This window comes from Pyxicephalus adspersus, chromosome 2 (assembly GCF_032062135.1).
Source record: "Pyxicephalus adspersus chromosome 2, UCB_Pads_2.0, whole genome shotgun sequence".
Lineage (NCBI taxonomy): Eukaryota > Metazoa > Chordata > Amphibia > Anura > Pyxicephalidae > Pyxicephalus > Pyxicephalus adspersus.
Window position 1 is genome coordinate 52578231 of NC_092859.1, and position 26910 is coordinate 52605140.

At 36.2% G+C, this 26910-nt stretch overlaps 1 protein-coding gene across 1 annotated transcript in view; it reads left to right on the forward strand.

The window, feature by feature from the left end:
• The window catches only part of CTNNA1 (catenin alpha 1), a 36784-nt gene extending 12545 nt beyond the window's left edge, over positions 1-24239 (forward strand). Inside the window, exons 6-18 of the mRNA XM_072400784.1 lie at positions 606-869; positions 2315-2518; positions 5055-5135; positions 6182-6334; positions 8102-8194; positions 9724-9880; positions 10449-10649; positions 11493-11644; positions 11727-11837; positions 14192-14373; positions 14485-14590; positions 17323-17457; positions 21616-24239. Coding sequence (XP_072256885.1) covers positions 606-869; positions 2315-2518; positions 5055-5135; positions 6182-6334; positions 8102-8194; positions 9724-9880; positions 10449-10649; positions 11493-11644; positions 11727-11837; positions 14192-14373; positions 14485-14590; positions 17323-17457; positions 21616-21903 — 2127 coding nt within the window. The 3' untranslated portion in view covers positions 21904-24239. The remainder of the gene's footprint in view (positions 1-605; positions 870-2314; positions 2519-5054; positions 5136-6181; positions 6335-8101; positions 8195-9723; positions 9881-10448; positions 10650-11492; positions 11645-11726; positions 11838-14191; positions 14374-14484; positions 14591-17322; positions 17458-21615) is intronic.
• The last annotated feature ends 2671 nt before the right edge of the window (positions 24240-26910 follow it).

Here is a 26910-nt window from a genome sequence, read left to right on the forward strand (position 1 = left end):
TACACACAAGACTGGTAGCACTGAATTTGTGTTGCCCACCCATTTTTGATCACCTGGCTTCACAGTTTCCACCCCCCTAATTTCTGGGGGTAAAGCTATACTTGAGTATATATTGTATCATTTGCCACTTTGTTGCTTATTCAAACAGTGCATTCAGGCCTGCTTATAAGTTAGATACATTTTGTAAAGTCTATATTCCCCTACATAGTTTGGTGCCAAACTCTACCATTTTGTAAATCGGGGTAATGGGGTAAAGGGTAATGCCCCAACACCACCAACCCAGAACTATTCACAATATTAATTCTGAATTAAACTAAAGCTAACTATTAGGAAACATATTATTGAGTAATTTAAAATAATACTACAGAAACTTTCATGGTTGTTGTATGATCAGTAACAATTATAAATTGTTATTGATTGTTGGTGAGAAATCAGTGCTGTCAGGGACAGTGTGGCCTCATAAATAAGAAGGTACACACGTCTAACGCTAAAGATAAACATAGATTTATGTTCACTCAAATTCTGCCTGAACATGTTAACACAAAATTGCAGGTGCAAATATTTTTTTTCCCCTATTCTCATATTTTCTGCCCAATTTGTCACAGGAGTTAAAAGATATTGGCCACCGGGATCAGATGGCTGCAGCTCGTGGAGTTCTACAAAAAAATATTCCAATTCTTTACACTGCTTCTCAGGCTTGTCTGCAGCATCCTGATGTGGCAGCCTACAAAGCAAATAGAGACTTAATCTACAAACAACTTCAACAAGCAGTTACTGGAATCTCAAATGCTGCTCAAGCCACGTCATCAGAAGAAATGACTTCCCAGGGTGGAGGAGGAGAGCTTGCCATTGCATTAAACAACTTTGATGTGAGTGTATTCAGTTTTTAGGTGTGTGGGGGGAGGGATTATTTAGCACTGCCTAGTGCCCTATAAACAATTGTGTTCCAAATAATAGCAATGTGTTTAAAAAAGTGAATATTGGTTTTATTTCCATTCACGCAAATGCATTGGGGGCACTGCACATTATAATCCAAATCATGGAATATAATGGAACATGGAAAAAATGTATTGGAATTTGTTTTATCCCTTTACAGAAAGTTGTTTTAAGTATTAGCAGTGTGGAGTTCATTTATTAGGGTATTTCATTCTGTAAAAAAACAGGTGTCAAATATGGCCCTTAAAATACGTAATTCCAGACATTGTTTAAAGGAACAGCTGGAAACGGGTGAAAACATATAAAGAAGTCAGAAAATGATAGGCAGCTTAAAATGCTTTCCTGTAAATCAAGCAAGTAGAAGAAAGCAGAAAATCTTTTCCCCTCTAATCTGTGTGTATTTGATTTTATATTTATTTTTTTATATATATATAATAGGTTCCAATGTAGGATATTTCATTTAGTTATAGTTAAGGATGGAATATGCTAGAAGACTCCCGTGGATTAATGATAGGGAATTCAAGTTGGAGTATTTTATGTACAAGACTAGTAGAGTAGTGAATATTAGGTCAAAAAAATAGCTCACAAGGTAATAATGGTGTCCAAAGAAGCTTCTTTGTGGCAATATTAGGCCAACTTTCAAATAGGTACCAAGGTAGTAAAAAGGTGAATTTAGACCTGCATGTCCCAGGGGCTAAAAAAAATCATCTTTATAAAGATATGGTTTAGTTATTTTTGGCAAAAAGATATATAGGTATAGTACAGTATCAAAAGTCCCAGTAAATTTGGAGAGATTACAATTATCAATAACTAGTTATAGAGGTATTCAAGTAATAATAACAAAATGATTCTAACCATCTATAAAAGATCATAGTGTTATTCCCAATGATGCAATCACATACATTGTATCCTAATATTGTATATGGTATGGAATCAATACAAGACCTTATGGTAGTCTGTGAGGACTGACATAAGGTTTCTAATTAAGCTAGTGTTTGCTTCTCCTATAAAGGTAATTGTATTACAGAAAGGATTTTAAACTTATGTTATTCATTCCTAGGGATTGGAGTAGCTTGTATGTTTACTATCCATCGAGTTTCACTCTGAAGTAGTTTAGGTTGATATGTTCTAATACAAATTTTTGCATTTTGCATTTTTTTTCTTTCTCTATGTGGTGACTGACTGGAGTGGTTATTTTGTCATTTATTATAGAGTATAATCCTATATCCTTCTACAGAAAGCATTTTTGATTTATAGTTTTTATGATGATTACTTAATATACCATTTTTGTTTGTTGGCTGTTTATTGGCATATATATATATGCAATGAAATGACCCATGTTTTTAAGTTTGCACACCTTTTATTTTATATTGTTTAGAAACAAATCATTGTAGACCCTCTTGGCTTCAGTGAAGAGAGATTTAGACCCTCCCTGGAGGAAAGACTGGAGAGTATCATCAGTGGTGCTGCTTTGATGGCGGACTCTTCCTGCACGCGTGATGATCGTCGAGAAAGAATTGTAGCAGAGTGTAATTCGGTTCGACAGGCTTTACAGGATCTTCTGTCAGAGTACATGGGAAATGTAAGATTCTGATTTAACAATGATATACTTTTAAAACCACTGATTCCATTACATGAACTGCAATGATTCAACAAAGACATATGGTGTTTGCACATTGTAACCCCTGGTACATACAACTTCTCGTTTGGTTTTCTCCCTGTGGCTTCCCTCTCTCTGTGGCTCCCTGTGTGTGTGTGTGTGTGTGTGTGTGTGTGTGTGTGTATATATATATATATATGTGTGTGTGTGTGTGTGTGTGTGTGTGTATATATATATATATATATAATCTCATAACCCTTTTTCTATAGACCATAATCCTATATATTAGGAATTTGGTTCCAATATTCTTAAAAATATATATCCTAATTGGTAGATCTATCAGCTAAAATTAAATAATGCAAGTTCCCAATGATAAACTATACTACAGTCTACTAAAAGTAGAGATCCAAAGGTCAAAGGAGTATATTGAAAATAATTTAAATATACTATTGTAGCACAAATGCCAACCTGTACTTGGATACGTATTCCATCCCTCTCTTATATTGTCTGTGCGTTATAAGGCAATAAGTTCTGCATGGGGGGGTGGGGCAGAGAACAACCCTCTCACATCTGTTAACGCTTTATTAAAGAGGTAGGTGAAGAGAAGTAGTGAAGTGGCCATAGAAAGTGCTTGATCCCTACTAGTTGCAAAACTCATCCCAGAACATCTTAGTTCAGTTTAGGGGCAAGGGGTTGTGGAGGCCAGGTAATCTTTAGGGTTCTTATGCTGTTTAAAAACAAATGAGGGTCCCCCTAAGCGCAAACCAGATTGGATAACATGTCACTGCAGAATGCTGTTGTAGCCATTATGGTTAAAATAAAACCAAATATAAAAGTAAAATTGCAACCAAGCAGGTCCTTTATTGTGAAAGGGACAGGTGATGTCCCTTCTGTAAAATACCTGTCTGATTGCAATTTTTTTATTATACTCACCTGTCCTCATTATGTATTGGGCGCCACCATCTTCATCCTCTTCTGTTCTGTGGTACTTAATCTTCAGCCATCTAAATTTGCCGGGCGGAGGTGATGTAACCCCTGCGCTATTTAGGTGTGCCTTGAATTTTGAATATATCGCCAACAGTGTCAGCAGCAAAGCACCCCCACACCATCTCTCCTTGTCCATTTTACATTGTGGGAACTACAGATTTGCACTAGTTCAATGTCCATCCCTTGTGTTTTTTGGCCCAAGCAAATCTCTTCATAAATTAAATTCACCTATAGGAAACGGCTTGTTGTAAAGCTTCTATATGACCTAACGGTATATAAATTGTCTAAAGTCTGAGCACAGGAACATTTTGGTCATATTTTCCTAAGCATTAGCATTTATGTGTGAGTTGGGGCCCCTTTCAACCTTTTCTCCCTCCTCTTGTAGTTTATTGCTATTACAATGCCTCTGGCAATTTCCTGTGTACTCCTTAATGTTTTCCCAGCAATGTGTTCAATCATACAAACTGTTTACTCAGCAAGCAGTGCTAAACCTAAATTGTTCAAAGCAGAAGATTTTTACATAAAAGCACAGAACCTGCTGATCTAAAGAGATGTGTCTTTGGTAGTCAAATAGCTTAAAGTCCATCTACAGGCATATGTTTAAATCCTCCTATCCAACCCTCCCCAAAAAACTTGTAAGTCAGTTTTTACTCCTTTATTCCACTGTCATGCCATTCATTTGTTCCTGCAGGTAACTGCTGATGTTTTGAATAAATTGGTATTTTAAATTAAAGGGCTGTTTTGGGACACTTTTTAGCAGTTTAACAAAATGTGCTGTTCTACAAAATACTATTCATTTATTAAAATATAAAAAGCAAGGAGTAGGACTACGTGTATGAATGTGTGCCATATTGCACATTTATACAGTGATGAGCTTTACAAATGTGTAATTTACACTGCATACATAAGGACTCCTAAGCTTGGTACATTCAAAGTATATGAAGGAAACAAAAAAAAAAATTGGATGGAAAGGTCTAATGCATAACATGCTATTCATGTGGACAGGTTCCCACCCTGTCACATATTAATCTGTTCGGTACTATTGGCTTTGCACAGACGATTGTGCCTATTAAACTTTTGCTAGGTGGTAGGAACGAGCAGGGTGCTTTACTGTGCTTCCTGAAAACATCACAGGACCCTGCCTCAGTACTCCTCTCATCCATCAGGTATGATTCGAGCAGAGGACTGGCTATTGGTGGGGGTTATCCAAACATCTAAATGCCTGAAAGGTAAAAATCTGTTGAGACGTCAAGGCTGGGAAGGAAATAGCTAAATGATACAGGACTTCCTCCAGCCAGGAAGTAAAGTGTTTTTTTTTTTTTTTTTTTGTTTTTTTTTTGCACATATTCTAATGCACACCGTATAAATGTGCAAGGATAAGTGTAAGCAATTTCAGTTCAGGAGCTTGTACATCTGTAAAAGACTGATGGGCTATATGATTTTCTTCTTCATTAAAAAAATGTTTCATGAGATAAGTAACCACTATTTAGGTTGTTAACTGCAGCAAGACTTATAATACATTCTGTTTTAGACTGGACGAAAAGAAAGAAGTGATGCGCTTAATGCTGCAATTGATAAGATGACCCGCAAAACAAGAGACCTCCGCCGACAGGTAACTTTCATTGATATTGTTTGACCTCTGCATAGACCTTAATTCTAGGACTGTTGTTGAAAGCTCTTTTGAGCTTATGTTACTGTGAACTTCAGTTTTTGTTTATCATCCTCCTGATAAATTTGTCAGATGCAGTCTGATAAATTAGAACCAAAGTTTGCATCCAGTCCATTCCTAATCATCCAATATTGTGGTTCATTATCGTACATATTTACAATCACAAAGCAGAACGTAAAGTTCAAAACCCCTCACAACACATTGGCTTTTCAGCTTTTGGCACTGGTTTTGATTTTACACATTAAAAGAAATTTAAACTGCACTATTAACTCCAGAATGTGGTGCCTGCATTTCAAAAACATAACCGTGTAGTACAGAAGAATAGCATTTTAAATACTATTTGTACAAAAAACTTGACCTTCTATACAAACAATGATTTTATTTCCAGCTATGCTCAAAATGAAAATGGAACATTTCTTTTTTTAAACCTTGAATTAATATTGCTGCGTGTAAGTGTTCTCTTGCATTGTACTATAAGAAAAATTAAATGTAAGTTTTAGAAAGCAAGTTTGTCATTAATGTTAAAAGCTGTAGTCTTCAAATTATATATTAGGTAAAAGTGGCTCTTTTTCTGCCCTTAATGCAAACCCAAGAACAAAACTGTAATATTGCAACTTACCAGACCATAGATTTACTGTCTGTTTTTGTTTTTTTCAGGCTTTCTGCTTTTCACTTTATGATTCTGACATTCACACACTACTTGTCCTGTAGTGTGTTAGTTTTGACGCTGTATCTATGCAGAAGCAGCATTGTAACATTAACACAGACCGTGTTTTAGGACAGGATAACAACATGCTTTCAATAGTATGCTGAGCTGACCAAAAACTAATAGTGTAATGTGTGACTTCATTGGCTGATAGAATAGGAGAAGGATGGAAGGAAAAGTTAGTATTTGTATACAACTTCATCTGCTTATATATCTCTATATCTTGTGTTTTTGTTCTAATATGTGCTTTTGCACATCTTATCCACTTTCCCTTATTTAATAGCTGCGTAAAGCTGTCATGGATCACGTTTCTGATTCCTTCTTGGAGACCAATGTTCCACTTCTTGTTCTGATTGAAGCAGCAAAAAATGGAAATGAGAAAGAAGTTAAAGAATATGCCCAGGTGTTTCGGGAACATGCAAACAAGCTGATTGAGGTGAGATATATATTAAATGAAAAGTTTAGAATATTGGTACCCATATTATTAAAAAAGTCCATACCTGAATTGCATCAAACCACAACACACTACGGTTCACAGTAGTGTACAGCACACTACACATCACAGTTGTGATGTGCTGCACAGGAAAATATAGTGCAGGTGTGTTTTCATAATTTTAGGAATATATGTTTTTGTGGTCAAAATGACTAGATATGATAAACCTATTGAAGATTTTGTGCTGAAGGTCATAGTGGATGTAATTTTTATTACTAGAACAACCAAAAACTAATTGTGAAGTTAGAATCTTGGTCAGCAAAATGTCAACGAATGTTAGATTTCTGCATTTGTTACTTCTGTGTTATCCTAGCAGCTTAGTCTGCCCAGATATTTCCTACACTTAAGATTCCAAGCTGCAGTCATTGTTGTCCTCATTCCAAAGCAGTCTTTCTTGACCTTTTTAACATGAGGGAGCCCTTGAAATACCACTCAGGTCTACAGGCAACCCCTGCTATAATTACTATTTCCATAGCTCACAGTATTAGCATGGTGGTCAGTGGGAAGCATGCCACCTTTACAGATAGCCTGACCTGGGAGGCAGAAATTGTTTATGAAACCCTAGCAACCTGTAGAGGAACATTGGTTGAGTAACTTGTAGAGTATGTCCTCCCTAGACTAATCCTGCTAGTCTCTGTTGGGTGTTGCCAGGGCTGCTGCCCTCTCATAAGATGTAATTCAGGACTTTATTGATCTCATTTTATATCATATTACCCAACTGATTTCTGACACTGATTTTAGAGGCTGCAAATGCTCTACAGTGTCCTCCCGGGCAGATTCAGTGTCTGATTTGCCTCCAGTTTGGCCACATTTGAGTCAGTGGCCTTAGTGACTCTTTTTGATTTATGGGCTGTTACCTAGGGGTTCCACTTCTGTAGGATGGACAAAATGTAAGCCCTTAACAATGCTTTCTTTATTGTTGCTGTTCAAATTTAGGTTGTTTGTAATTAGAACAAGATACTGCTAATTTCTTCTACAAATCTGGGGTGTGGAACCTGTGTTAAGCATGGAATAATTTACTTGATAATATACTGTAGACAGGCAATGTTTTGTCACTTCTTGTTTGGTTTTGTTCCACATTCACAAGTTCACAGCCGTTCCCATTGCAAATTAGTGTGTTCTAAAAAAGAGTGCGTTATTTTGTAAATGTGTAACAGTGTCATAGTTCCCTTTCAGTGATTTTTATCACCATTGTCAAAAAGGCTCTAAGGGATTGGCTTACAATTAACTTTAATAGGACTTTACAGATTGCAAGTACAGTCATGTTAACCATGTTACTGTCCATCCCCTTACAATAGCAGTACTTTGAAGATGTAGTAGAGTAGATGATCTAGCAGGAGACCACTCATACCATCTCCTCCTTATCCTTCCAGAAACAGGCTAGAAACGCACGTGCAATAGTTCTTGTCCGATAATCGTCCAGGGCTATCGTGAAAAATCTTTTCCAACTACAGTTGCACGTGTGTACATAGCCTTAGCTTATTTCCAGTGGGTAGTGAACAGGATCCTTAATCTTTTTTTCCCATACCAAATCCCGCACACTGTAAAATAGTTGACAATTATAGGCCAGGCTGCTTGAGATTTCAGTTCAGCAAAAGCACTGTAATTCCTGCACCTCTCTGGTTTTGTTCTTTCAGTAATTCATCTTTTTCACTGAATGTCCTAAAGAAGCGTACCTGATATTTGTGTTTTTAATTTTTATTTTTTTAGGTTGCTAATTTGGCATGTTCTATATCCAATAACGAAGAAGGTGTAAAACTTGTCAGAATATCAGCAAACCAGTTGGAAGCCCTCTGCCCTCAGGTACTGTTAAAGATATATTGAGTTTGATTTTTTTTAATTCACAAGGAAAGCAAAAACCCCTGCTCATAGTAAAGCTTTTACAAATTCTAGCAAGTAACTACTTCTGGCCAGCTCCACTGGAACCATAAATTAACTTCTGGATTGTTAGCCAAATAGGGCTTTACAACACATGGTCTAAGTGCACTGAAGCCAGCTCTGTACAGTGCTATTAAAGTATCATGCATGGAGAAAATGTTTTCAAACGCCTGCAAGAAACTTTATTAGTCATTAAAGTTATCTACAATAACATCTGGTATGACAAAAAAAGTATGTTTCTTCATCTATTTCTGCTGTAAACTTTTTAGTTCACATTAGTAATCTGGAAACCAAATTTTCAAAATAAAATGCGACCAGGCATGTCCTTCTTGATTAAGACAGGCAATGAAGTAAACCTTTTTTTTTTTTTTTTTAAATCCACATGTCTAAACCCAGACACCATTTTCATTCACTCCTCTTCCAGGTGTTGGATCATGGACATATTGATTGGCCAGGCTGGGATAGTATAATTTAGTCCTGAAAACTCTGAGGGATGTCCTGGCATCCTACTTTGAGTAGTGTTTTATAAAATAAGGATTGCATAGAAGATTTGTAGTTTATGTGGATTTTTAGTTCGGCTTTTACTCATAGCTCACATACTAGAGATTCCAGGTTTGCTAACCCAGCAATTATGATACTCACACTTTACCTGCCGTCTTAATTTATTTTGGACAAGGGGCAACAAGTGTTTATCTCACTAATGGGCACTATAACAGAGCCTGCTGTTGGCTAAAGACAATACCCAAAGCCAGCAGTGGGTGGCTTTAATACTTTAGTATTTAATTTATGCTAAAATAAAAGCTTTCATCAGAATTTTTTATAGTATTTTTCTCTTAACACTTCTGTAGTGCATTAATGAGTGTTGTATTAAGGCAACATTTTCAGTTTGCTGTAAGTGGTTTGTCATGTCAGAACAGATTTTAATGTACTTTCACTATTTTTTTCCTTAATGCACTGCACTAAAAAACACAATTTGCTCACATCATTGTATTGTGATACATTTTTTTGTCTGTGGGTGGCAATGCATTTTAGGGCACCAATACTACAGCAACTACTATAGATTGCTTTTCTGGAAGCACAGAATTTGACTGGGTATTAAAGATTTAAAGTAAAGATAAGACTGTTGATCCAGGGAACATCCGATTGCCTCATAAAATCAGGAAGAAATTTTTTTGCTCCTGTTGGAGCAATTTGTACCTGTATTTTTTGTTGCCTTTCTCTGGATCAACTATGTCCATGGGGTTTTATATCTGCAATATGTTTATTTTCTTAGTGGTTGAACTTTTTTTTTTTTTTTAACCTGACTTACTATGTAACTATGTAGCACAGTTCATAGGAGCCACATATTTCCCCCTTACATTCCTGTATATGCACTCTACAGGTTAAGAAATAGAATGATGTTGTAGATCATGACATGTCTGTAATATAGTGTTAATTGGTAAACTGTATTACAGGTTATCAATGCTGCTTTGGCACTTGCAGCCAAACCACATAGTAAAGTGGCACAGGAAACAATGGACCTGTTCAAAGAGCAGTGGGAAAGACAAGTTCGTATTTTGACTGATGCTGTTGATGATATTACTTCAATTGATGATTTCCTGGCTGTTTCAGGTAATTTTGTCCTATGGTTTTGTTTCTGACATCCATACTAAAATATACTCAAAACATAAAAGGGAAATTAAGGTGTGTGTGTTTATAGCTAATGATATGACTATGGACTCTGTAAAACGCTGCGTAATATGTCTGTGCTATTTAAATACTGTATAATATTAAATGTGGGTACCTACCTAACAGGAACAATACTTTAACTTATTTAAATCTAGGGCACAAATTGCAGCAATCACTTTAACATTCATAACAAAAATTTGTGCTTGTGTCCTCCACAAAGTTTGTTACAAACTTTGCCAGTTTTGAACAAACCAGAGAAAAAAAAGCTGTTCCAGGACATGCCGCTAGGTGTCACCCCCAAAAAATTGTTTTATACTCCAGTAAATATAGTATATATTTAATGTACAGCACTGCGTAATATGTTGGCGCTATATAAATCCTGTTTATTAATAATATAATAATAAAAATATATACATTTTAATTTTAGGAAGTATGATAAGACTATATGCATATTCTAATTCTGTTCAAATTTAAACTGTTCATTTTCCTTTTATCATTCTTTTTATTTCAGAGAACCATATTTTGGAGGATGTTAATAAATGTGTAATAGCTCTTCAGGAAAAAGATGTTGATGGATTGGACCGTACAGCTGGTGCAATCCGTGGACGTGCAGCTAGAGTCATACATGTTGTCACTTCAGAGATGGATAACTATGAACCAGGAGTTTACACAGAAAAAGTTCTGGAAGCCACAAAACTTTTGTCAGACACTGGTATGGTTTGAATAGAATCATCTGTACAAATGCTTAAAACATTTTTTGTATCTTGTTTGGTTTGTTATTTTAATTTATTTAAGTTTTTATTTTAAGAAATAGTAAAATAATTATCAATCTGGTAGAATGCAAGCGTAACTTTTTCTTGTAATGAAGTTTGGTTAGTATCTTGAATACAACTTACATTTATTTATTTGCTCATGGAAACCTAGACCTGCTAAATTTTTTTCTAGAGAGTAAACAGTAGTTAATTGATGGAAAAAAGAAAGTGATTACTCCACAGCAAAAAAATAAACATTTTTTTTCTTATCTTTTTATACACTAATTTTTTCTTTGTTACATCTCAGTCACCACCATCTTCACCTGGTCTTCTGATCTACATCCTTATGTATTGGCCAGGCTGGAATGATATAACTCTTGAGCTTGTGCATGGGAGTTCATTAAGCCCAGGGATGCCAGGATACCAGGCATATTTTGCCATCCTGCACTTAGCTTCCCATGCATCGCCCAGTGTACTTTCTAAAGATTGTGAACAGGCAGGTATGCACGTTTTATTGCACAGCATTGGGACAAGGGATATTGCCTGTTTCTCATCTCCATACAATCCTTCCTGCTCTCAGTCTTTAATTTTGGACCTAAAGCTCCACTTAAGTTTGGTCAAAATACCAGGTGAAGATGGTGGTGCCTGAGATGGAGCAAGGAAAAATGAGTGTATAAAAAAAAATTGCCATTGGGCAGGTAAGTTTGTTATTGCTTATTTAATATTGACCTATTAAAGTTAAATTCATTATGGGCAAAAAATAGTATTAAAAATACATCATTATTTTTTTCCCTGTGCTTTAGTTATGCCACGTTTCACAGAGCAAGTTGAAGCAGCAGTTGAAGCCCTCAGTGGAGACACCAACAAGCCGATGGATGAAAATGAATTTATTGATGCATCCCGGCTTGTTTATGATGGTATTCGTGATATTCGCAAAGCCGTGCTAATGATACGGGTATGATCTAAATGTAGTCATTTAGTGTTTAGTAAGTAGCAGTAAATGCAATGTTCACTGAAAAGTATTTTTTTTGTTACAGACTCCTGAAGAGTTGGATGATTCTGATTTTGAGACGGAAGACTTTGATGTAAGAAGTCGAACTAGCGTTCAGACTGAAGATGACCAGCTAATTGCTGGACAGAGTGCAAGAGTGAGTTTTAGTTGTTTATAAAATCAGATGTGTATCTGTATGTTTCTGTTTATGCACGGCGATGCATAAATTCAATGTATTTAAGCGTGTTGAGATTGTCAAGACGACCTGCTGAAGATATAATCAAGGTTCAGAATGGGCAGGAAGTGGGATTTTAGTGAATCTTAATCCAGAGGGGCTGGTCTGAGCATTTCGAGATTTGCAGATCTGGGATTTTTACACACAACCATCTGTAGGCATTAAATATAATGCTTTCAAAAAAGGAATATATTCAGCAAGTGTCCGTTCACTGGGCAAGAATGCCTTGTTGGTTCCAGAGGTCAGGACAGAATAGCCAGACTTGTTCGACCTATTAGTAAGACACCAGTAATCATTGCAGCCGAGATATGTAGAAGAACATCCCTTAATGCACAACACGTCGAGCCTTGAACCAGCGGGAGACTATGGCTCCCACAGGCTTACCAAATGTGGACCATACAAGATTGAAAATGTGTTTCCTGGTCTCAATTTCTGCTGCAATTTTTGGATGGTAGGCTCAGATTTTGACATCAACCACATGACAGCATGGATCCCTTATGACTTACGGTTCAGGCTCATGGTGGTGTAATGGTGTGGGGAATATATTCTTAGCACACTTACTGCCACCTGAGAATTGTTTAACTACCACAGCCTACCTCAGTGCTGTTGCCAACTGTTACTTCAATTTATTTATTTTTTTCTGATGGTCATTTCCAGTTGGACACTGTGCCCTATCATAATGTTCAAACCATCCCAAACTTTATTTTTTGAACATGACAAAAAGTGCACTGGCCTCTACAGTCACCAGATTTCCATCCAATATAGCATGTTTAGGATGTGGTTGAGCGGGGGATTTGAGTAATAGATATGTAACCAAAAAACTGCAGTGGTTCTAAGGACAGGGGTCCAACCTGGTACTAGCAAGGTGTACATAATAAAGTGGCTGGTGAATAAATGTTGTGTGTGTGTGTGTGTGTAAGTGCGAATAAATAAATGTGGCACTTTTAGTGTTTTAACACTAGAAAATGTGTAAATCTGCCTTAGTTTCCCTAAACATTGATAATGTAATATAACCTATTTCTTGCCGGACCCTGCCGTGCAGCTCTCTTGTGTTCAGCAGTAGGTATCATGTGCTTGTAATTGGCATTGATATTTCTAGTATGTATGCCATTGTTCATGTCCTCTGGGACAAATGAAAAGGCAGTCAGTTTGAGGTAGGTCATGGTAGTGGCCAATGAGTGGCACAAGATGTCAACACCTGTAGTTTATAGCAATGGGTGATGCAGGATGCTGACTTTTGTGTGCAGCGATTGATAGTTGATGCTGTGATTTACACCTCTGGTGTAAATCACCAGAGCCAATTTGTGAAGTCTCTACATAGGATCGACATATTATACCAATGGCTTTTATACGGTTATTTTGCCCAACACCTATTCTTTGACCTGTTAGTAAATATTAAATCAGGACAAATCGTTATTCATCCTTGGCTTTGTAAATTTTGTTGATATGGAAATAGTTCTGGGGAGAGATCTGGGTTTTGAGAAGGAGGACCTCCATTCTAACTGGTTGAGTGTCTTATATATTATAATTTGTTACATGGGAATTTAGTCACCATCGTCTGTTAAGTTGACTTTCCTAAGCTCTGAATCATTGCTGTTGTCAGTGGGACTTAATCATCCCAAACATAAGTTTGGATGTACCAGTCTGGTAATTTCTACAAATATTGCTTAACCTAAATAATGGTGTAGATTTGTTTCTTTTCCCCTCACTGCATTTGTAATTCCCAGAATATGTGTGTTTTTTGCCTTTTATTCAATTTTTTTCTGCTTTTTACCTTCCTTTATTATCATGAGGCGGATAATAGGTCCCCTATTTCAGTTGTTCACATACTGATCTTGGGCACGCACAGAAGGGGCATTTTTTCCACTGAGGGGAAAGCGATGCTGATCTCACACATGCGCAGTGAGATTGGCTTTTTTTTCCCTCCTTCACAGCCGCTACGGCACCCAATCTTGGACCTGTGCAGTACGAGATCCGGTGACCAAGATGTGTACATATACATCCTTGTCTGTCAAGGGATTATAGTATGTTCAAAATAATTTGCACACTGACAAACTTTAGTAGTAGGGGGCCTGTTTTGAAGCTTGTAGTACATTAAATGCTGTGTACCTTGACTATTGTTTAAAAAATAACTATATTACCTTTTTGGCAAAAACATTTTTTGTAAGGCAATATGTTGTAAAGAGAAAATAAATTTTTGAGAAAATAAAATATATATCACTAATAGTATGTTAGGTCTTTTATTTTAAGAATGTTCCCTTTCTATTCTGTGGTAGGCAATCATGGCTCAACTTCCTCAAGAACAGAAAGCTAAAATTGCTGAACAGGTTGCTAGCTTCCAAGAAGAAAAGAGTAAGCTGGATGCTGAAGTATCAAAATGGGATGACAGTGGAAATGATATCATCGTCCTGGCTAAGCAGATGTGTATGATAATGATGGAGATGACAGACTTTACAAGGTGTGCTTTAAGAATCAGTATTTTAGAACTGGAATTTGTTTTCAATATGTTCAATATATATATATATATATATATATATATAATTACATTTTCTTCAATGTTTTTTTTCAGAGGAAAAGGACCACTTAAAAATACATCAGATGTGATTAGTGCAGCCAAGAAGATTGCAGAAGCTGGATCACGAATGGACAAATTAGGACGCACTATAGCAGACCATGTAAGTACATTCTAATTCATGGGGGAGCAGGGTTTTGTTATGGATTATTACAATTTTTTACCTGTAAAGGTCCTCCTTCATCAAGGTCATTGTATATCTAATTTTTCTTTTGAACTTCTGAGATTTGTTTTACTAATCTACACACTTTGGAAACCTTGAAAGGTGTGGTGTGTAGAGAACACATAATCTTTACTTTCCAAAGTACTGGAAAAATATTTATATAAATGTATTTTTTTTCACTTACAGAATATATTTATTTACTTTTAATTTCTTTAAAATTTTACTTGCAAAAACATGCAGTTAGGTTTATTGGCTCCCCGTCAAAATTGGCTTAATTGGCTTCACCCTGACCCTGCTTGGGGTGGCACTGGCCAGAGCCGTGGACCTTCCAAAGGCCCGGAGAAACATCACTATTGGGCCGTGTATGGCCAGAGTTTGCCCATGCCTCCATTAGACTGTGTAATAGACATATGATCATGGTGGGGGTATTTAGTGATATGACAATGGTCTTTGTAAAGCACAACATTAATATGTTGGTGCTTTATAAATACAAGTAAATAAAATACCTGAGGAACACAAGAAGTCTATTATAATTCTTACACAGCCACCTGAAGAATGATTACACAATGGCAAACAAATTATAAGCCATATCTTTTTCAGTTCTGCTGTAGGGAAGACTATCGTCTGTTTGCCAGTCCCTTGTTTTCTTTACTAAAGCTGGTCCTTTCAATTGCAGCTAATGCAGTGGTCTTCAACCTACCTTTTGGAGTACCATGTCCAAATCCAGTTTGGACTGAAGGTTGTGTGTATAGTGTGGAAGTGGTCTTAAAGAGGAACTAAACTCACAATGCCCCAAAACACAAAAAATACACTTACCTTTAATCCGCAGGGCAGTCCAATCCATCAGGTCCATCCATCTCTTCCATCGGAACCCGCGTTGTCCCAGCCTCCGTCTTCGAGCCAGCGCTTCAGGCGCCACCACCTTCACCTCCTCTTCCGGGTTCTTCTTCCTATGTCACCTGATTCAGTTGCGAGATTGGGTGATGTAGGTTGGAAAAAAACTTGCCGATTCCACTGCGCATGCCTGAGTTAGAGAGTTTTTTCCCCTTTTGATGAAAAGGCTCTCGGACATGGGCAGGAGCAGCACCCAAGAGCCTCCAGGGATGCGTGACATAGGTATGCACTCCCATTCATTCTCGATTTCCTCGAGAAATAGGAGGCGGTGCTGCACCTTTTTTTTTTTTTTAAATGGTGTTGCACTTTGCAAGAAAAAAAAAGATAAACAACAGAATTTTTACTTTACATTAAAGGGTTGTCTACCCTTTTATGTTATGTGGAAATTCTGAGTTTAGCTACGCTTTAGGTTCTGGTAAAAGTTGGCCACAGAGCCCTTTCTGGGTCTAGAGCTCTTGACACTACCTCGGTGCTTCACCTGTCTCTGAACACCCACAGTGATTAGACTCACAGGCCTAGCACCAGAAATCGCATAATTTACTATGTTCACTGGTTTCTAATGCATAGAGACATTTTGGGAAGGATTCTTCATGTACTTTACAGGATGGAGTGCCATGTGCACTCCGTGCCACCATGCATCGTAACAGGATCTTTTTTCTGCTACTGTTTTTTATTGCATGTGGCACTCTGATCCTCTGGGTGTTTATACAGCCCCTCTACAATGACTTGATTTTGTACCAGCCATCTGAACCTCATCTTGTACTAGTTCTGGTATGGTGAATACCCAAGACCTTGGGTTATTTCTGCTGTAGGCCAGTCAGTGTAGCACCTTAGCAAGGTGCTTTTAATCCATTGGAAGCCCCCCTTGTTTTTCAGAATCCATCCATAGCTTCTAAAAACCTTTTCTAGAACTGTTCTCACTTGCTGACCCTACCTTTCACTACATTTTAGGTAAAGTCCCTTTAAAATAAATCTTACCACTCTTTTTTGCTGGTAATCAGGCCATAGATTTTCAGGTTTACAAAACACATGTTCTCAAAGTTATACCAGGTGGACATTGTGGTTGTATCAGAAGCCAGCTATTGACGTAGAATCTTGGAGTTTATGTAGATCTTTGAGATGCAGGCACTCTCTACTTCTTGTTGTTGTTCTAGGCCTGTTTGTGTTCCTCAATATACAAAATTGAAAGTTGGGATCTTTGATAAAAGTTATTTCTTTTGCCTATTTTGTGACATGGGTTCCACACCTCTGTGTTTAAGCATTTTATTTTTGTTTTTTTTTTCTACAAAATTGAGGCATGCCTGGTACAGGAGAGTCAGGCAATGTTCCTTCCACAGTAAAATTAAAAAAAAAAAAAAAAAAAAAAACCCTACCTGCACAATTACAATTTTTTTTTATTGCACTTGCCTGTCCTTGCTCTAGTGTGGGTGCCGTCACCTTCACCCAATCTTCTTGGAGTTGGGTCATTGGCTATCTTTATTGACCAGGATGACATAACCTAGCAGGTGAGGCTGGTATTCTGACAAAGACTGCTGTAAGCTAATTTTATTAACATCACCCATACCCTTATGCAAAAAAACCCTGGCTGATCAGTCATTTTCAAAGCAAAACATTTGTTCTACTTTATGTAAAATTTACTTTCCTTGAATCTATTAGAGTAGGAAAGCATTTAACGGTGAGTACAAAAATCCTATCTTGTGCTGATCACTGTTAGCACTAATGAGTTGTTTTTTTTTTTTTATTACTACTATTTTTTTATTTACTATTATTTTTTTCAGTGTCCTGATTCTACCTGCAAACAAGATCTCTTGGCATATCTTCAGCGCATTGCTCTTTACTGCCACCAGCTTAATATTTGTAGCAAGGTCAAGGCTGAAGTTCAGAATCTTGGAGGAGAGTTGGTTGTCTCTGGAGTATGTATCAGATTTTATTTTTTATATATATTTATATTGTAATGATTACAGCCTGTAATGTAGCATTATTAAATGCATAGTAATTACATTGAAATGCCTCCTAAAAGGAGAGGTTCTCTCTAAAATGTTTTTGTTTACCATTAACAAATTCATTTACCATTCACATTTGTATACAAGTGATGTCTAATTGGGTTGTAATGTATTTGCTTTGCTATACTTCTGTTATACAAGGATATGCCTTTTAAAGAAGGGTTTAGGTTACAGATAACTTTCTGTAGCATAATTTTTGCTTTCTTCATGGTTGAGGTTGCAGACCCTATTACACCCAGTCTTGTTCCCCTTAGAGTCTTGGGTGTAATGGTAAATTGTCTTCAAAGAAGTGCATTATTCCAGGTAAGTGCAGCACACCTTCTCAGCTTGAAGCAAGACACTCCTGTTTCTGGACAAACTGGTTTGTTTCTCTCCGAGGGTCAACATGTCTATTCATTCATTATGGTGAATTCTAGGTCAAGAATATATATATTTATATAAATAAATATAAAGTGACTCCGCTCTAACTTAATAACCATAAATGCACAATAAAGCGGGTACAATTTCAATAAATGCTGGAAGCAATTTTGGCGTTCAGAGGATTTTCAACAGGAATACGCTGAATATTGAACAGATAAACAACTAATCTAATATGTAAACCAGAATTCACACTTCAATATTGTATGCGCAACAATCAACTTGCATTAATGAAGATATGTGATTCACCAGAACAACAAAACCGTACAGAAATCATAGCTATTCTAGATTGGTTACTAATTTTGTTGTTGTCTGAATAGAACTGCTGAGAAGGGGTCCGTTTGCTCTGTTCCCACTATTTTGTTTCCTGCCCTTTGCACTCCTTCCTTGATACAGTACACAGCAACTCTTTGTGTCAATCTGCACATGACAGCTGGATAATCTTGCACAGCAGTTGAAAAATCGCAAAAGAATGTGCACAATATTAGTGTAAAATAGGTTTAATCTTGCACTTGAAATATTACAACAATGAATCCAGCACTAGTGATTTTAAAATGAAAGTGTACGTCAAAAAGTACACATCCCAGTGTGTTTTTACTACTAGGAGGCGTCTTCAGGGGTAGAAGCACAATCTATACAATCAGATTTAAACGATAGTACAAATTAATTATTGATACTAATGAGTGTTCTCTGGGTTAACTCTTGCAGTCCTGTAATCAATTTCAGTCCTTTAACATAGGATCTGTTAATCCAGTAATAAATCCAAATGCCTGGAAAAATAAAATATATATACAGGTGGGCTCACGTTTAGGGGAGAATAGATTTTAACCCAGATGACTCTTTAAAGAGGATAAAAGGAGGAGAGCTTGATCCTAGCAGTATCAATTGGTCCCACTATTAACACTTGGTTTGAATAATTATGGTGTGATTGGTGATTAGATTTTTAATTTTGCAGCCAGACCCTCAGTCATCTATACATAAACAACATTTTTTGTGGTATACTAGTGGTACCACCCGGAGAGAGAAAAGGAGGGGTTTTTTGGCTTGATTATGTAGTGTTTCAAAATATATATAAAAATTTCATAACAGAATAGTAAATTTAAAATACAAACTTTTTATTAGATCTTTAATATTTCATATCCCATAAACAGCCGGCCTGCTTCTCCCTACTGGGCTTGTTCAGGGCATTGAGGAACTTTGAGCATACATAGCTTCTGCTTGTTTCAAGCGGGAATGGCTTATAGAACAGGTTGACCGTTTCTATTTGGTGGAATGTACTGGTATAGGCATCCAATCAATTGGTTAACATGCTTCCAAAATCTGAGTTGAATAAGGCTATTTATTATATTTTGTGTTTGGTATAGAGTTTCTGCTTGTTATTGCGTCTAATTGAGCAAAGCAGCAGGTGGGTGGGTAAGTGTTCATGTTTGTGGCAGAACAAATTTAAATGTCTATAAAGGAAGTATCTTCCTGTTTAATCAGAGGTTCATGGTGGGCCAGGCGGCAGCCGTTCCAGCAGGAGCTGCTGGAAAGGCTGCCGCCTGGCCCACCACTCAACCTGTTCAATAAGCCGTTCCCACTTGAAACAAACAGTTTTTGACTAAGAAGTAACAAACACTAAGTTCCTTAATCCCCTGAAGAAGCCCAGTAGGGCGAAACGCGTCAGAAATTGGTGCCATATGAAATAACATACTGTATATAATATATAGCATTTATAGACGGCATTGTATAGCTTTGTAGAAAAAAAACCCTCCCCACTGCATGAATATAATGCAGTTAGGATAAGGGTCATATAAGTGATCTAAGTTTGTATTTTAAATTTACTATTCTGTTATGAAATGTGTGTGTATATATATATATATATATATATATATATATATATATATATATATATATATTTTTTTTTTTTTTTTTTTTTTGCAACACTACATCGGGGGTCAGCAGACTCCAGCCTTTAGGCCAGATACGGCTTAGCCAGTAGTTCGTTCCAGCCTAATGCCGGCCGGCAACCTGTGGCTACGGAACCACGTGTTGCCGGCGGATCGGCCAGGGGGCGTTAGGATTTATCGGCGCACCGGTGCCGCCCCTTGCAGTTGCTCCCCTTTTTCCGGGTCCAGCCTGGTGTGCTCCTGCCCACCCCATAAATGGCCTAGTGGCCATAAAACTTTGCCGACCCCTGCACTACATAATCAAGCCAAAAAAACCCTACTAAAACCCTACGCCAAGTAAATTATTCCCATTGAATTAGTTAATTGGGTAGTTTAAATAAATAACATCTTTGATGGAAAAACTTAATCTAGTGTTGTCATAATTTAAAGGCATAATATACTTGCATTTTGAGCAGGCTCAACATGGAAGAGTATTTTGTTTATAGGTCAACAAGGTGGCTGGCATTGCTGGTTAGACTATCTATACCTGCTATGATAGATCTAACGGGTGGATCAAATGTATTTTTGTGAATTTTGGAAGCGCATAAAAAGTGGGAGTTTTAGGAAACAAAACTTTTAGGGAATTCATAGGTAGCCTTATCAATAATACTTTTTTGATCTGAGACAGTCAGTATATTCAGATGTGCATTGACTATTAAACCAACAATACCATTGGGAATTATTTAATATCTTCAAACACATTTCCTTTTAGTGCGAAACATTAAGTACTGCAATGTTTCTTCCCTTTTATGCCTGTTTATTAACAATGGTGGTATTTTGTTGAAAAGAATTCAGAGCTGATTTGTAAAAGTTTAGGTAAATTGCCACATGTAAAAGAGTTTGTCTTGAGTTCAGAAATCCTAGGATATATGGGTTGGTGTGAAAATTATAAAAACGTGACAATTTCGTTTTGATTTTAGGTATTTGAAAATTTTTTGTCTCAAAATCAGATGTAGATGTTTGTTCTGGTTCTATGTCAATGGTCATTAAATCTTCATTTTCATTTATTTCATTGAATAAGGTCTCTTAGTACCCTGAAATCATTTATAGTGTATGATGCAAATTCATCCAATGTTTGAAAATACATTTTACGAGTAAACAAATAAAGATCTTTAAGAAAAGCAAATGTATCTAAGTGTTTGGTGGGACAAAAATTAAGACCCAGTCTAAATACTTACAACTCAGTTTAGTTAAAAACGTAATCAGAATACCTGTGAGCTTTGGATATATCAATTATTGCAGGCACTTCCATAAGCCCTGAAAGTTTTTTTTCAAGGGTTCCTCCATGTTAAAGTCAAGAGAGACCCTCAACTAAACACTTGATCAATCGACTATTGGGACAACCAATTTGAACTCTTTGATTTGCGCATTATCTATGTACAACAACTATGTAGCAATGTTGGTCTAATTGCAGAAATTCCCAAGGGTACTATTGTGCATAACTTTTTTTTATTTAGCTCAGTCCCTAACCTCCTGGGCAGTTCATTTCTGTCTGGTTATATTTTTTTCTACCTATTCTATTGTTTTGTTTTTTTTCTACCCTGAGTCACACTCGGGGTTACCGCCCAGGAGGTAACATACATTTTGCCTAAATTGCAAAATTTAATAAGCCACCTAAAATGAGTTTGTTGCATTTTTGTTTTCCTGTAGACATACTGTGAATTCTGTGTTGATAAGTGATCAGAACATGCAATTATATTTTATTTTTTTTTAAATATTTTAGGTTGACAGTGCCATGTCTCTGATTCAAGCTGCCAAGAATTTGATGAATGCTGTGGTCCAAACAGTTAAGGCATCTTATGTGGCCTCTACTAAGTACCAGAAATCACAGGGAATGGCATCTTTAAATCTCCCAGCAGTCTCATGGAAGATGAAAGCCCCTGAGAAGAAGCCTCTTGTAAAGAGAGAAAAGCAGGATGAGACCCAGACCAAAATAAAGCGTGCATCTCAAAAGAAACATGTAAACCCTGTGCAAGCACTTAGTGAATTTAAAGTTATGGAAAGCATATAGGCAGATATAGTTTGAACATATAAATATATAATGTGATTTGTTTTATTTTGCATTATTTTTGTATTGAATTCTGATGAAATTTCTAGTCAAAATAAGAGTGTAAATGATGGCAGTAGACATCAAAATAAAAATATAACTTAAAGTGGTATGGAAACACTATTTGCATTGCCTTTGCTCCTTTTAGATCAATTTGCCTTATGCTAGACACACAGTAGGCAAATTGGAAAATCATTCAATATTTCTTGGGAAAAGAAAAAGGAAGGGACTTCAATAAATAGTGGGGCCAATTTATGTAACTGGTTGGAGAGACTATACATAAGACAAAATTGTACTCTGGGATGTTGGATTTGTAAATTGTCAGTTTAAAATTTGATTTTGTCATATTTGGTTAAGAAAATGCTTTAATACTTTGTGCTTAGTGTATGTGAATGTCAAATCATGGTTAACTGTACTAGCAATACATTAAAGACACAAAACTGAAAACACTACATTTTTGTTAACAGCAGAGGTACTATATTTGTGGAATCCCTTTTTAGTATGGTTATATCGCAACTTGTTGACACTCTCCACTTCTGAGGGTTAGGCTTCATACAAATTAGGTTGTACTTCATATATAAATACTTAGCCAGTAGCTAAGAATACTTTATACCAAAAGTAGAATAGGTAATTTTTATTCCAAGCATCTGATGGAGTAGGAAATAAACTTTTTGACAAATGATAAGTTAAAAACATGAGTTTTGCCATACCACAGACTTTGTTATTCTCATGTACCTCTACGAAAAAATGAAAATCTCCCAAATTCATGTTGTATTGTAGACATTATGTTTTTTTTTTGTTTGTTGTTTTTTTTTAAGTAGTATGCAAGTTTTGTGCTATGTTTAGATTCCTACATACCTGGATGGCAAATATATTAAAAACACTGCCAGTGTGAGTTAACCTTAACACAAACAAATATTAAGGCTGATTAAAACAGAAAATATAAATAAAAATACAGCTAGAAGTACAAGCAGTCAAACCATATTATCATTTCCCCCAAAATTGACTATTAGCTTAGTTTATATTGAAAATTAGCAACGAATTGTATGTATGTACTTGTTTGCTTATTTTCAACAATGATAGAATATGTGGGCTGCCATTGTTGACCTATATTTCTGCAAAACTTTAAAGTCTGGACCTTACCTTGAGTTCTGGTTTGCTGACTGCAGGTAAGCACCAACAAAGTATGTAAGCTAGTGGAAGCCAAAAAAAAAAACATTTAAAGGAAGAGGTCTAAAATTGCAGACCCATAAAAAATTTTTATTAAAGAAAAGACAGGGAATAATAAACTACTTTGGAAGTGGGGCTTTACATTGGCCTAAACAGGCAAATGTTCACAAACATAATAAAAAAAACCTTAGTATGTACTAAGCTACATACACATGTTCAATTACTGCTGCTAAAAACAATTATTCATGATAGTTTCCAGCAACAAAGGAGTGCCCAGATGAACGAACAAGTGCTGTACATATAAAGAGAGGGAAAATGAACCAGTGTCACTCAACTGTGCCCTCTTTCACTTGTATTGCAGTTGTTCAGCATCGGTCACTAATGGATCTGTCGGGACAGATCCATGAACAAAGGTGATCTCTACATGCCATATTCTCTCCTGAGACAAGCCCCAACCGTTCATATCAGGAGAATATTCTGACGTGTGTACATTGCCTTGATGGCAAAATATGGTAAAATCAGTTAAGAGTTTTAACAAACAAAAAATACACGTCCACATAAACAAAGCCCTTGTAGATGAAGAGAAGGAATGTTTAAAATATATTAATATATAAAAAAAATATATATTAATATCAAAAACAAATGAAATCTGGTAAAAATATATATTTATACACTGCAGGTTTTGCAGTAAATATTTATAAATATTTTTATTTGAAATAATTAAATTTTTTTCTTATCAAAAAATCCTGCATTTGCAGGAAATACAGTTGGCAAGATCTTTTTAGATGTCAATTTGGAATGCATTTAGATGTTAATTTGTTGACGTAATCTGATGAGGTTTTACCCCATGTTTCCAGAGCACCCCCCAAAATTTGGATTGCCTTAATGGGCACTTCTATATACTTGTCAATCAGGCTGTTCCCATAACAGCTCAAAAGGGTTGATATAGAATACCAGTGGTCTGCTTCTTTTCTAAGTAGTGCTTGCATAGTTTGGAGGTGTTGTAAAAATGGACACATCAATTTCTAAATTTGTTTAACAAATGGAATGAAGTTTGTGAAAACACTGAAAATCTTTCTTTTCTGTTTTTCATTTTGCCTGTTAAATAAATATTCACGTTAACTAACAAATTACAGGTTTTATTTTTTATTTCATTTTTTAATTTAGGTTTTTGTCTGAAATTCTTGGCACATCTGTTCTATCTCTTGGCATATCTTTTTAGTTCCTATTAAAAATAAGGACTCTTTCTGCCATCTAGTGGCCAATGTCAAAAGTACGCAGCTTGTCACAATAGGAAATGCTATCTGTGTAAGTGAAAATTATGAGCGTATCAAGAGTGAACTGACGGGAATAATTCATAAATTGAGCCTTTAGTGTCCACATTTTGGTGAAAATGGAGTTTCTACATACAAGTACAAAAGGTCAAATGAAATACAGATGGACTAAATTATGTTGTATATTTACATAAAATATGTAAAGGCCAAATAAACAGTATAACACAGCATACAATTAAAAAAAGATATTCTAGGGTAATGATGAAATATACAACCCTAACTATAACTTAATGAAATTACATGAATGTTTTCAAAAATGCCAAATGTTAATAGATAACAAATAATATACAGATACATACAATACTCAGTGTTTACCTTTTTCATCCAATCAAGAGGGAGGTTGCAGAACATGTGCAAAAGCTCTGCTTGGGATTCTGGGAGCAGTTTCCACATATAGGTTGTTCCCATAGGATCTTTCCAATAAAGGGAGAGGTCATGTGGGGGTTTTCTGGGATATTGAGCTAAACATAAATGTCCTAAATGTAGTTATAGTCTATTTTAGTGAAGATATCTCTAGTTCAAATGAGTACACTTTTATTGAGTACATATTTAAGGGGTAACAAAGAGAAGACAAAACCAAGAAGAGGAGACGGCACAGCCTGCTGGCTGGGCTGTCAACCAGTTTCGAATCGAGATCTATTTGCAGCGTGCCTGTAATAGGCTTGGCTGCAACGTGCACATGGTGTTGCATGTGCGCCTCTACGTGTGGTCATCGGCTCACTCCCCAACTAATTTGGACTTAATAGTGATATCTTAAATCTATTTTTTTAGTTGACAGGTTGAGTCTATCTGCCTTTCATGCTGTACACTGAACAAGTTACAATTGTTACACAAGTTGTGCTCCAGTTCATCTTGGTGAGAATCTCTAAACACATTACTATACCAATAAGTAGTAACCATTTAAATCCTACAATATTAGGATATGCAATTTTTGTCTTGATAAAGAATTCTACCTCTATCTGGTATTAACCCTTCCTATATAAGGTTTCTTTAAAACATAGAACAAGTTTTTATTTTTATTATTGCATTTTTATTTGTGTATCCTTTTTCTATCATGTTGAAATTTTTATATACAGCATTAGTGGTATAACCCTAGCAATATAGTTTCCCTCTTTTGTACTTTTTAATAAGAGTTTCTAATTCCTCAATAATTACACATACTTATTACCTTTAAATACCCAATGTAATGTTTCTTTACAACTTACATGTATTTAAAAACTATGTACTGTTGTATTGATGTTAGTGACTTGTCTCAAGCACCCTGAGGAAGCCAGGAGTGTATAACTAAGAGACCTTAAGACATTGTTTCAAGTGTTTCAAGCAAACTTTTCCCCTATGGGTAAATGGACTATAGCTACATATAGGAACTTTGTTTAGCTCAATATCCCAGAAAAACTCAAATAAGGCTGTGGAATAGGGAGTATCTTGTGTAATAGAAATTGTTGATGAGGTTGAGACATGGGTGGTGTTGAATATGAAGATGCATAAAACACAGGTAATTATCGGAGTCTCCTGTAGGCCCCATAGTGCTAAGGAAGAAACGAAGAATCAACTACTAGCACAGATAGGAAGGGCTGCAAAAGATGGCAATATTTTAGTAATGGGAGATTTAAACTACCCGGACATTGAGTAATGGCACTACAGGTACAGCAAAAAGGTGGAAATTTATGAATTTAATACAAGATAATATTATGGTACATTTTATTGAAGCCCCCACTGGAAATGATACTCTGCTGGACCTATTTGTTCTTCTAATAATCCAGAGCTTATAACAAATGAGCATATAAAAGAGAATCTGGGATTAAGCTTCTCACAAAAATTTTAGCTAATAGACTAAACAAATTTTTGGGAACCAAACATCAAACTAGGGACCATGCACAAACATCAACTAGGTTTTGTGCCTGGCCGTCAAGCACCAGATGGTACTCGCAAAGTTATCACTTTTCTTACATGAAACATCTCTGAAGAAATTGTCTGGTATGGTATTGGCACTTGATAGTAAATCAAGATCATAAAGCCTTTGATTCTTTATCCTGGGACTATCTAATTAATGTATATTTTGCCCAAATAGGGTTTTAAATCCAGATTTTTGGTTTGGCTTCAAGCCTTATACTCTACTGCAACAGCTAAAGTTTGGTATTCAACGTTCACATTGCCTGCCTTCCACGTTCAACGTGGTAATAGACTAGGCTGTCTTCTCTCGCCATTACTAATTATCCTGATGCTAGAACCACTAGCCCACCTAATCAGATCCCACCCACATATTTCTGGAATTGTTTTGCTGACGACATGCTGTTGACCATCACTCAACCTATGGTATCTCTCCAACCTATCCTACAATTATTACAAGATTTCAGGCAAATTTCTGGCTTATCTATCAACGAGGGGAAATCGGTTGCCATCGATTTTAATCTATCGGCCGAAATGAAAACACAACTACAATCATCCTTTAGGTTCCAATGGTCGG